Source organism: Arachis stenosperma, chromosome 2, assembly GCF_014773155.1.
Source record: "Arachis stenosperma cultivar V10309 chromosome 2, arast.V10309.gnm1.PFL2, whole genome shotgun sequence".
NCBI classification, from domain to species: domain Eukaryota; kingdom Viridiplantae; phylum Streptophyta; class Magnoliopsida; order Fabales; family Fabaceae; genus Arachis; species Arachis stenosperma.
The window spans coordinates 13,443,981-13,456,976 of record NC_080378.1 but is presented as its reverse complement, the minus strand read 5'-3'; the positions used below and the strand labels follow the sequence as shown (position 1 = coordinate 13,456,976).

Genomic DNA, 12,996 nt, shown 5'->3' with positions numbered 1-12,996 from the left:
TAAATTATTATAAACTTATTTTGTCATTTGTATTTTTAAAATTTTACATTTTCAAATTATATATTTTTTATAGTAATTTTTTTTATTTAAACAAGTTTACCAAATTATTGTTAATTATATATTTAAAAATTTAATATTTTAAATCTCGCTATATAATATAGCAGTTATTTTAAAATTTAAATCTTTTTAATTTTTTAAAATTATAATTTTTATTATTATTTAATTTATATGGTAGAACTCAATAATTGAAAAATCGATTTGATGGATCACTTGTTAAATCTTAATATTTTAATATAATCTTTTAAAAATAATTACTATATTTATTTAGTGAAATCTAAAAGATTAAAATATTTAAAATAATTACTATATTTATTTAGTGAAATCTAAAATATTAAAACTTTTAGTATATAACTAGTTTTAATATTTTAAAATACAAATGACAAAATAATTTTATAATAATTTAATTTTTTTATTATTTTATGTAAAGAGAATTTTATTTATTAAGGTCTAAAAAATAATATTAAAATTAGTACTATAAAAAAAATTTAATATTATGAATAAAAAAATTATATAAGGACTAATTTGATTAATTTTTTAAATTTTAGAGATGAAAATAACTTACGTCTAGATTTTTAGGGACTATTTTGATTATAAATAACTTATTTACATGTTAAGTGACACATGACGTCTTAGGTGTCACTGACCTGACACGTCAACCAATCATCTTGTGACACGTGGCATTAACCTACCACGTCATCATGCGACGTGGCACTTAACGTGACACATCATCTTCTAATTAACGGAAAGATCAATTTGACTGCTATTTTATCTTTTCAAGACTAATATGACTAAAAAAATTTTTTTAGGACTAATTTAAAGAATGAGTGATCTTTTAGGGACGAATTTGATTATTAACCCCTCAAAATATATAATGGCAATGAGTGATATGTATATTGGCATATAAAAGAGTTAATAGTCAAAATCATCCTTGAATGGTATATAAAAGAGTTAATAGTCAAAATCATCCTTGAATGGTATATAAAAGAGTTAATAGTCAAAATCGTCCCTCAAAGATACCCCGATCTCCATTCTCGTCCCCAAAAGATAAATTTAATCAAAATTGTCCTCGAAAGATTTAAAATTAATCACGTTAGTCCCTCCGTCTATTCTGTCACTAGCAACGTTAATTTTGTTGGCGTGGCACGTTAATTTTTTTTGTCTTTTTGGTCATGAGTTGTTAAGCCCAAAAAACAGAAACAAAATCCTAACTACCCAGAACCCGACCCACCCGTACCCGCCCCGAAAATCCCTCCTCAACTCATCTGAGTAGCTTCGAGCCTCCATTCTCGTCCCGCTGTAACACAACTCCTGCAATGGTGGTTCTTCAAGCTTCACGCTGCGCAGCATCTCCAGTAACCACCACCGTCGTCGCCGGATGTTGCAGAGATACCACGCCTTGCCTGAACGCCAACCTCTGCCACCTATCAAGCGTCTTAGAGCCACTGCTCCACAGCTACTGCCACTGTCGCTTCAATGGTGTAGTGCTCGCTTTCCACCCCAATCCAATTCGTTGCCCTTTTAGCGGAAATTTTGGACTTGAGGTTTGCTTTCAAAATTACAGCTTTGTTACTATTTGCGTGCTTCCTCACGTTAATGTAGTTCTTTATGGTTTTATTCGCATCAAACATCTGCAGTGTAGGGTATTGTTGTAGTTGATAACTTGCTGTAGTGTAGATTGTATCGTTTTTTCTTTGGTTTGTTGATTTTGAAGACTATGCAAAGGCAGAAAACTGAACCCTTCCAATTCGAGGAGGTTTAGGTTGTCCCAATTTTTGTTTGCTGTTGGGGGGTGTTATATTTGGTTTTCATTTCGTGCAAGTTTCCTCAAATTCTGAAGATTGTGTCAACGATAAGTGGGGATGAGATTTATGATGGATTGGATGGTGCCACTGCTGTTGGTGGCTCCGAAGGTTCAGAGTTGAGCAAGCCTTTTGTTAGTTCTGTTTATCGAGATTCACTTCACTAGAGGCTAGAGGATAGCATGGACAAGGATGCTCCCTTGAGACCCAACAAAGTTTCACCGAAGGAGAAAGAACATGGCAGTGAATCCGTGGAGCGTGTTCCTCAGAAGTATGGTAGGATTACTGGAAGAATCATGTGGCAAATGAATAGGACAAACAATTTTTATGTTCTTGAGAGAATGACAGATGAGGCATGGACATTGGGGCTAAAGGCTTGGGGAGAATTAGACACAGCTGATGACGTGGAGTCCAGAGAGAACTCTATCATTGAAGGAAAGCCCGAATCCTGTCCTTGGATATCAATGACTGGAGATGAATTGCAGAAGAGAGATGGCTTGATGTTTCTACCTTGCGGGCTAGCAGTAGGTTCCTCAATCACTGTGGTGGGGACACCCCATTTTGCTCATAAGGAATATGTTCCTAAGCTTGGAAAGTTGAAGAAAAGTGATGGATTGATTGCAGTTTCACCGTTTATGAAAGTCAGTTAGAGGGGACTGGAGCAAACGACCAGTTATCAAGCATAATACCTGCCATTGAATGCACTGGGGAACAACTCAAAGATGTGATGGCTTGCCAACTGAGGATGATGAAGGAATGCTTGAAAAACCACCATTGTGGGGGTTGTGTTGCAGCGGGACGGGAATGGAGGCTCGAAGCTACTCTGGGTTGAAGAGGGATTTTCGGGGCAGGTACAGGTAGGTCGGGTTTTGGGTAGTTAAGGTTCTGTTTCTGTTTTTTGAGTTTAACAGTCCATAACCAAAAAGACAAAAAAAATTAACATGCCACCTCAACAAAATTAACGTTGTTTGTGACATAATAGACGAAAAAACTAACGTGATTAATTTTAAATCTTTCAAAGACGATTTTTGATTAAATTTATCTTTTAGAGACGAAAATAGAAATCAGAATATCTTTTAAAGACGATTTTGACTATTAACTCATATATAAAATATTGATTTTATTTATAAATAAAAATCCAACAATATTAAGTACTAACCCACTAATTTATCTACCCGAATACAATATTTTATATATTAGATAATTAAAATTGGTTGAAACTAAAATATCCGGCTACAATTTTTTTTTTAAATTAATTTGTAATATTAGTAAAAAATAAATAAATTTTTTCTTTACTTAAAATATGAATCAAAGAATAAAATTAAAGTCAAACATGAGATTCTAGATATTCCCAAACCAAATATTAGCACAAAATATGTATGACAAACGTTAAAATTAAGGAAAATAAAATAAAATGGTTTAGACAAACTTAAACTACCTTCAAACATTACTATATTAGAAAGAAAAATAATGTTTTACCGAAAACTATACACTGGTTTTTTTTTTATTACATGATACAGTAGCCGTTAATTATATATATATAACAAATGAATAGGTTGAACATTGCTATTTAACTAATTTTGAATTTTTATGTTTTTGGTCATGTTGTAAGTTAAAGGAAAAACCTGGAACTAGAACAACAGTTAAGTTATCTCCGTATGACCTTAAAGTCACGAATTCAAACAATGAAAACAACTACCAATATAATTATCAGGTTAGACTGCATACATTATACCTTTTGAATGCGGTCATTTCTCGTATCCTACGTTAATGGAGGATACTTGTACACCGGACTGTCATTTTTTAGTCATGTTGTAAGTCATCGGATGAATGTAGGTTCTAATGTTTGGATCAAGGCAACTAATACAACTTATAGCAATTCTGACTGTGATGCTTGGAGTAATGATCCAAATATTCTATGCTAAGGTTGGATTAATAGAAGATCTTTAAGAAAGATTGGAAGGTAGTAACTAGTAACTATAATCAATGTTATATTCTTGTTCATCTTACTCGTTGTGTACTCCATTGGTGGTTGTGCATTAAAAAATAATCGAAGGGACAGCTACAATAAGAATGCAAAGAATGAACACCATTGATTTCAACCTTTTTTTTTCCTTCACAAAATTATGAAAAAATTAAAAATAAAAATGCAAACCAAATGTCAGAAAACCGACTAATCCTACTTGAGACCAACTATCTCTGCTAACACAACTTTTTTCCATTCTTAATTGAAGCCACTGGGAGAAAAACAAAACCCAAAAAAAGAAACACTAGCGTGTCACTCGATCAACCTGATCTACCTCATGTTGGTAAATGAAATCTACTGGATTACATACGATTTTTTATTTACAAGTAAATCAATTACAAATGCTACAAAGAACAAACAACTAACGTTGAAGATATTAGAAAGGTGAAATGTAACATTACCATACGATATCAATCATGTTTGATTTTGGGGTTGTGAAAAGAATTCCTTGGCATTGTGAGCTACTTCTGCCTCCACGATTGCTTCTAGAACTATGTCGGATCCTTTCACATCAGCTGCCAATACAACGCCAAAAAGTTTGTTTCAGATATCATTCTATAACAAAACTACACATGAAAGTGAACCATGATAATAATAATTAAAGAAAAATGAACGAAAAAATTAATTGTGATAAAGAGCAATCATTAGCCACTCAAATCATTGACAAATAACAAACAATGAGACAATGAACAAAAGGCATTCAATGCATCCCCAAATGGTCCATACAAAGTTATTAAACTCTCAAGTTAACTTGTAAACTCTTACAAGTTCATCAGTTTAGGCTCCAACCGAATGTACGACTTTACAGATAAACCGTTAAGAGTTTATCAATTAGAAAATCCACTTGACCATGTCAAGCGTGGATTTTCACCACTGATTGTATACTCTTGAAAGTATCCACTCCAGTGGCTGTACACATACGCATATATGTACGGGATCTAACATGGATAGGATGAGATAATCATCAGACAACCCCCAATACATTATGCACAAACTGTAAATATTTTAGCTAACCATAGAAACAAACTAACAAAATCTAGCAACAACTAAAAGTTACCGCTACGATTTGGTAAGAGTCCAGCGCTTTCAGCGGAAATTGGCAAGACAGTATGCTGCAGTTCAGGTTTAATCTTCTGGGGTTCAGTACTACTTGCAGCTAAACTGTTCCTGATGATAGCAGACTCTGCCAATCGGGCATATGTCGATGCTTGACTTTGCATGTTGCATGAATTTGATGAGGCCAACAAAGGTGAATCCTGGAAAATATTAGATACCATGTAAGCACATTTTCCTGATGCAGCATATAGTTTATTTCAAGTTCTGTTTGTGTTCAATATAACCTTGATAACAGTGGGTGTTGAGTTAGTGGTAGCAGGGGGTATGGACTTATCCTCTCCAACGTCTTCGGTTTTTTTGGTGCCTAATCATCGACGACAGAAGATAACAAGATTGCGCAGAATTTTAGCAAATCAGTACAATTTTAGAATACTAAACTACGATCCAAAACAGAAAAATTCAAAAAAACAATACCATTTGGAATAGATGTCTGGTCAGGATTATCCACAAGCCCGCGGGTCATAGGGCCGGGATTTATGAGTGATATACTTCTAATTTCATGACGAATAGCATCGAGCTGTGCCATTGTGTCCTGCAGTTCCTTGTGAACCTAATGACAAAACAGGTGAACACAATAGAATTTAGTTTTTGCTCATTGAATGCCATTACCAAGCTGTGGGATGATTACTCAAATTCTTCAATACAATTTAAATATGTGCCTAACTTTTGCACTACTCTTGTATTATTAAGAAATTCAAAGTAAATATCAAGCATGAAATCACAATCCCCATCTACACTTAAGGGACAGATTTTTCTTTCTTTCTTTCTTTCTTTTTATTTTCCCTCTTTTTTATTATTATTCTGGTTCTGAAATTACCTCCTCCACTGGTTTAACTTTCTCCAGATTATTGTGAGAAACCAAATGTAGCACATATGTGACCTAACAAATCTAGTAAATGCTAGTTATAGCTCTAGATTGGAGAAAGGAGAGTCAATGTGACCAAACTCCATACATCTAAACTTGTAGAGTTTAGGTAAACATGAATTATAAAACTCAACTAGCAAATGCGTCAGAGTTTTACTTGTAAAATTGTAAACTTGATATCGGACCTAAACGTATATGCCCATAAGAGTTTACGAGTTTTCACTCGAGAGTTTGGTAACCTCATGAGGAGTACCTGGCGAGCTTGGGTTTGCTGCATAACGCTGTCAAATTGGCCGCGAGCCAATTGTACATATCCAACAGCGCGACCAGCTAGCCTCCCAGCTGTTCTGGCTATGATTGGCAAATCTTTTGGGCCTATTACACATCAATTTGTCAGAGAAACAATTTTCAAATTCCTACGATCAAAATCATCATACAGTAAAGAGAAAATAAGACCAGCAGCATGAACCAACCAATTACAGCAGCAGTGACTCCAATCAACAGAAGTATTTCTCCATATGAGAGTCCCAGCATTTGTTACTGTCAAATTTTCAAAGTCAAACATTAATTAAATTAAATCTCTGTAAACTAAAATCGTAATTTGCATATCCGAAAAACCAAACATAATAAACAGCATTTATGATTAACATTGAACTATCTCCATCTCATTGGTTACCATTTCATGACAGATTTAATATTATTACCTACGGTTGACGATACATACGAGAGAGGCAGAGGCAAAAAGGGGGTAGTAGCAGTGATGGGAGAGGTGGATGTGTATGTGTTTTGAAGAAATTTGGAAAAGAGAAGTGATGGGAATAGTTTGGTGATAGGTGGATTAACTTTCACAGAAATCTTGCAAAGTATGTCCGGGAATGAAGATTCCAATGTTGTGTAGACCCTGATATTCCCATGAGTATCAAATAATTTTCCAAAAATGCACCTAATTATTATTAACTCAAAATTAACAATTTTAACCTAAAAAATTTAACACTCTTAGAAAAACTAACACTTTGTCGTTTAAGAATTGAAATTTTAAACTCAGAATTTTTACATTTGAACAGTACTTGAAGATGTAGCACACCAATTGTCACTTTGGTAATGAAACTTTTTGCATCTATTATACAGTACATCAACAAAAAAATCTCAATGCATAATAACAAAATTTAGAGGACTGAAAAAATATGGAGTTGAAAATTGGAACAAAATCAGCAGCATAATTAGCATGAAAGGGAAAAAAATCTGCAACAAGCAACAACAGTACAACAACAAATCTCAATTTCGGAACCAGTTATTAGTTTTGACAGTAATCACAAAAGATCACGTTCATCCCATTGAAATTTTTTAAAACCAAGGTTCAGAAAACCGGACCGGTCATTGAACCACTCTAGTTACTGGTTCACTAGTTCATTTGTTCACCAGTTCAACCGAAAAAACCGTTTTATAATAAACACCTGATTCTATAAAAATTCAATGAATAAAGCAACTGGTTCTAAACACTCTTCTACTGCATTTTTTAACTTCAAAAGGGGATCATAAACAACTAGTTCTATGAAATAAACAAACTACAATGATATACAATGCCAAAAATAGGCCAATGATAAAATAATAAAGGGTTTCTCTCTTCAATTCTATGTTCAAGCTTGTAGCATACCAGAATCAACAGAATAATACCGTTAAAATAGTCTTCCTTCTTAATTCTTATATACCTCAGAATTTCCTACAAAATGAAAATTTAACACAACACACAGCTTTAAAACAAAAACAAAACAACACTCAAATCAATCACCTCTTCTAAACTCAGCCTTAAAACAAAACAGAACAACATTCAGAGTATGAGCATTAATCACAAAAAATTGATTTCTGAAACAACAAAAACAGCAGAACAACATTCAGAGTTTGAGCATTGATCACAAAATATTGATTTATGAAACAAAACAAAAACAGAAGAACAACATTCAGAGTTTGAGCATTGATAACAAAAAATTGAATTTTGAAACAAAACAAACACTGCAAAACCAACAGAACAGCATTTAGAGCTTGAGCATTGATCACAAAAATTAATTTCTGAAACAAAACAAACAATCAACAAAACAATGAAAACAGAATTTTTTTTTTTTCCTTCAGAAGAAGTAAACAATGAAAACTTGAAGCATATAATAAATCAATGATCACCAATATCCAGCAAGAATCTCAAAGACAACAATAAATACACAACAACAATTTAGCAAATAAACAAGAACAAGACCTAAATAGAAAATCCAACAAATTAAATCACAGAAACCTAACAATTTAGCAAATTAAAACAACAGCAGCCCAACAATTTAGCAAATTATCAACTTAACAGGTTCAAGAACAGAAAATCACAACAACAAAAAATAAAATAAAAATAACAGAAGAGCAACAGAACAACAACACAAGAACAATTAGCAAATTAACAAGTTCACACTAACTGTTAAAATTTACCAGAAGAACACTAATGCAAGTGGAATCATCATGCTAATATGTTTTCTACAAAGATGCTATTTGTGCAGCTAAAATTTCCTAATTACTAAGATCCAATTATTCTAATTTCACATGCAATCAACTTACTAAGTTTCTAAAAGCTAGATATGATAAAAACCAACCCGAAATATGGTTAAAGCATTTCATCAAACATGTTGAGTGCGGTAAACTTGAAATGAAATAAGAGAATTCAAAGCTTAGTAACAATGTGATAGAGAAGAGAACATACCTATTGTATACTTTAATTCAGTCTATGAGAAAAATCCAAACCACTGCCAAATCAAATAGTTACTTATTGTAATAGAAATAAGAAGTTGCAGAGTTTCAAGCAGAGTATTGGTGTTGTGTGAGTGTATTGTCTGGTGGTGGGTTTAGGGAACTCACGGCGGCGACAAAAGAGAGCAGTTTGACGGCTAGGTGGAGCGCGCGGGTTGGTCGCAGAGTTTGAAGCAGGGCAACGTGGCTTCCAGACGAACGCGAACCCGAACGGTGAACGCCGAGCAAACTTGAACGGCGAAGAACGCGAACGAAGACGACGGCTGAACGAAGACGCGAACGTTAACGGCAACCAACGGCGGCGGAAGCGCGGCTGAGCAGACAAAGACGACGGACGCCGAGCTCGAGGAAGCAGCTGCGATTGGTGACAGCGAACGGGGGTTGAAGACTTGGAGCACGAGGGAAGCTAGATAGACGGACGGACGGTGGCAGTCTGCCACTCCTTGCGGCGGCGGTGGTGTAGGCTTACCGTGCTAGGTTTTTTTGGCGGAGTTTCTGTGAATGAAAGAAACGGAGGGAGAAAGGGAGAAAGAAACGAAGGAGCTTTAGAACGAAGAGTGAAAGTAAGCAAATTCTGCAAAAACGACGCCGTTTCTTTTAAACCGGTCGGTTCTCTGTCCGGTTCAACCGTTTCCGGCCGGTTCGACGGTTCTCTTTCGGGTTTTTAGAGAAACGGTTTTGGGGAAAAACTGGACCGTAATTGCTTCCGGTTCACAGTTAAACCGGTCGAACCGGCCTGAAAACAGAATTACTGTCGGAAATGAAAAAAAAAATAGAGATGCATGGGGGAAGACCTACCTGCGAAGGATCAACAACGAAAGGCGACGACTGACGATAGTGAAGGGCGGCGAACAACCAGCGGCAACCATAAACGGATGGAAACCAGCTAGAGGACAAAGAGCGGCGCAGCCGTGATGGAGGCACAACGAACGGCGGAGGAAGTAGCGTCTCCGGTGCAGAGGAACAGACGAACAGGGACAGGGAGAGGAGGAACAAGTTCCTTAGTGGTTTTTTTTTTGGATCCAGTGAGAGGTCCAAGGCCCAAAAAGGAAGAAAGGAGATTATAAATGATGATTGTGGAACCCATTGAGAAAGGGAAGGGATGTGTGTATGTTTGTAAGGGTATTTCACCAAAAAAAAAAATGATGATTGTGGAATTAGGATAGATTGGGGTAGTAATTAACTCTTAGTGGCCCAAAAAGTGTTTTTATACTTCACTCTATATTAATTAATTATTATTAATTAGTGATTATTTAAATTTTATTTTTTAAAAGATACAAAATTAATGATTATTAATTACCTTTTCTTACTCTAATTCATCATTTACTATTTATTAGGGGTGTCCATAGATCGGATTCGATCCGCATATCCGCGGTGTTTATCCGAATCCGATCCGAAAATTGCGGATATGGATCCGATCCGCAAGGATTGAATCGGATCCGCACACTAATCGGATCGGATTGCGGATTTTGTGTTGGTATCCGCATATCCGCGTATCCGCAAAATTAAAGAAATAAATAAATAAATATTCTTTTTATGTTTTATTTCAATTAATAATTATCATATATGTTATATTATTTTAATTTATTATTTAAGAAAAGTATGTTTAATATTATTTTAAGAATAAACATATTTAAAAGAATAGAAAAAATGAATTTTATTGATATTTTTTTAATAAAAATAAGCCTTTAAAAATATTTTTGTGTTTTGCGGATATATCTGATATCCGATATCCGATATCCGATCCGCAAATGTGCGGATCGGATCAGATCCAACCTTAAAAGCTGCGGATATTGGATCCGATCCGATCCGATGATTTTAATGCGGATCGGATCGAATTTTTGGCCATATCCGATCCGCGGACACCCCTACTATTTATTATGCAAATCAAAATTCCTCTTTCTAAAAAAAGTCCAAACTCTAAAAGAAAAAATACCAAAACATAAGATAAAATATAATTCAAATCTTAAAAAAAAATACAAAACATAGGAAGAAAAATCATCCATATCCTAAGAAAAAAACATACAAAATATAGGAAAAAGAATTATCCAAAACTAATAAAAAGAATCATCCGAAATTTAGGAAAAAGAAACATAAAAAACTAGTTAAAAGAATCATTCACAACCAAATAGAAAGAGGAGAAGAAGAAGAACCGCAGGGTGGCTGACAACGACGTCTTAGATGGCGTTGCATGCAGTGACGCGTTGCGAGTAGGAAGCCACGGAGGCCGCGCATCGCGAGTGGAGGAGTTGCCATTGATGATGCTCTCTGTCGAAAGCTTTGCACTGTGACAACAGCTTCTTTGTGTAAGAACAGCTCGGCGTGATGGTCCTTGCGGGGGAACGGTGATGTGATCGAGTCATGAACAACACTTGCACCACGCTTATGAACAGCACCGCTAATGGCGGCCCACGTTGCGGAGAACCAAGGAGGCAGCGACGGGTTGGATGATTGGATGGAGAATGTCGGCGCAGTTGATGAGTAAAAACAAGCACCGCGTGGAGAAAGAAAGTAAAGAAACGGGAGCGTTATTGACGTTGTTGATGGCTTTTGTTATTACACCAATCCTATTTTTGCAAAATTAACAATTAATGTCAATTATTCAAATTATAATTTAATAAAATAAATTAAAATAATTATAATTAATTGAGTTATTCAATTTTTGATTAGTTAGACACTTAATTTCTTATACTTTTCCTAAAATAAATGATGAATGTGGATTCAAAACTAAAAAAAATGGTGAATGGGGTTTGACGTGTTTCACTGGGGTGTGGTAACTGCAATGAAGAAATCGGATGGTCCGATTTCAGGAAAAGTAATCGGACGGTCCGATTACAGGCTTCGAGGGTACACAAATCAGATTGTCTGATTTGCGTACCAACGGCCACGCGTCACGAATGCAGGAAACCTAGCTCGTGGACCCACTTTCAAAACCAACATATTCCACCCACCCATCCCTTTCAGCCTCACTCATTCACCTTTTATTCTCCAGCAAACCCAACCCCACATTCCTCCCTTCTCTTCTTCCATTGAAGCTGCAAAGCCAAAATTCAATAAGAGGCAGCTGCAAGGAGAGAAAACAAAAATCAACAATGCCAAGAAGACCAACAATAAAAGAAGTTAATCGTCCAAAACTGCACATTATTAATTATCTTGATCATCCTAATTTTGTAAGTTTTTTATTACCAAATAGTTTTTTTTTTATGAGTTAGGGGGGTCAAAGACCCCAAACAAGGAAGAAAAACAAAAACAACTAAACAGAGCTAAGAGCCTCTAGGGCACAAAATGCCAAAATAGTCCAAATCCAAAGTTAAGCTAATATCAGGAGGAGGAACATCAAAGATGTGGAGGCTAAAGGGGAGGGTATGTCCCTTTTCAGCAAGTGTATCCGCAACATAATTTACTTCTCTAAGGGTATGTGACCATCCGGAAACATCAAGCCATTAGGCATGAATGTTGATATCAGTAAGAATTAATGTATAAGAATGATGCGCAGTACAACCATTTCTTACAAACTCAAGGACAGAGGAAGAATCCATTTCAATAAGAAGCCGCTTGAAATTGTTGGCCACGGCAATCTGGAGACCGCACACAATCCCCCACATTTTCGCCTGCATAATTTAACAGCTACCCAAGTTGGAAGCGAAACCAATGATATATTTCTCCAAGTGATCTCTAAATACTCCACTGCATGCCGCACTATTCTGGTTAGCGAAAAAGAAGCCATCAACATTAAGCTTAATTTCATTCTCATGAGGAGGGAGCCAGCGGATAAGGGTTCTAGCAGCTGGCTTATTGTGCTTCTGCCTCCAATGCACATTCATGACATGTAGATATTCCTCATGCCTAGCCTTAATCTGGATAAGAGCTGTAGCAGAAGAAATCAACATATTTTCAAAAACAAGCTTATTACAACAAAACCAAAGGTGAGATGCTACAATGCCAAATAGGTTTGACCACTTTGATCTCTTCGAGATATTGCTTTGCAGCCAGTTCAGCATATCAGAGTTCAGGAAATGTCGGAACTGATCGGCAAGTAGGAGGTTTCGCCATACGTTCCTAGCAAAAAAAACAGTCTCGAATGAAATAGAGAGTTGATTCAACATCGTTTCTACATGGGGGGGGGGGGGCAACGATCGTCATTGGTAAGATGGCACCTCTTCCTTTCCTCATTTGTAAGAATGGAGTCATGAGCAATAAGACAAAGGAATAAACGCACTCGTTCAGGTCCTTTTCAACTCCAAACAAGGCTGAAAATGTTGCTGGAGATGACAGTGGTATTCTGGATATCTTGGTAAGCAGAGTTGAATTTGAAGCATCCATCCGAGGTGAGAGCCCACGCAATCTGG

General features: G+C 35.8%; 1 protein-coding gene across 5 annotated transcripts; it reads right to left on the bottom strand.

The window, feature by feature from the left end:
• Nucleotides 1-3,370: 3,370 nt before the first annotated feature.
• Nucleotides 3,371-9,664, bottom strand: LOC130960246 (uncharacterized). 5 transcript variants are annotated; one of them, XM_057885601.1, is made up of 9 exons: nucleotides 8,756-9,174; nucleotides 8,601-8,643; nucleotides 7,521-7,586; nucleotides 6,340-6,406; nucleotides 6,120-6,241; nucleotides 5,416-5,551; nucleotides 5,226-5,305; nucleotides 4,943-5,141; nucleotides 3,371-4,400 (listed from the first exon to the last, which is right to left on the bottom strand). In XM_057885601.1, the coding sequence occupies exons 4-9, from the start codon at nucleotides 6,398-6,400 to the stop codon at nucleotides 4,300-4,302; spliced, it is 699 nt and encodes a 232-aa protein (XP_057741584.1). In that variant the 5' UTR covers nucleotides 6,401-6,406; nucleotides 7,521-7,586; nucleotides 8,601-8,643; nucleotides 8,756-9,174; the 3' UTR covers nucleotides 3,371-4,299. The 5 variants fall into 5 exon arrangements, with proteins under 5 accessions (XP_057741584.1, XP_057741586.1, XP_057741585.1 ...); XM_057885602.1 differs by lacking the exon at nucleotides 7,521-7,586 and adding an exon at nucleotides 9,446-9,664 and having other exon boundaries at nucleotides 3,372-4,400; nucleotides 8,756-9,142; XM_057885600.1 differs by having other exon boundaries at nucleotides 3,372-4,400; nucleotides 7,541-7,586.
• Nucleotides 9,665-12,996: the final 3,332 nt, after the last annotated feature.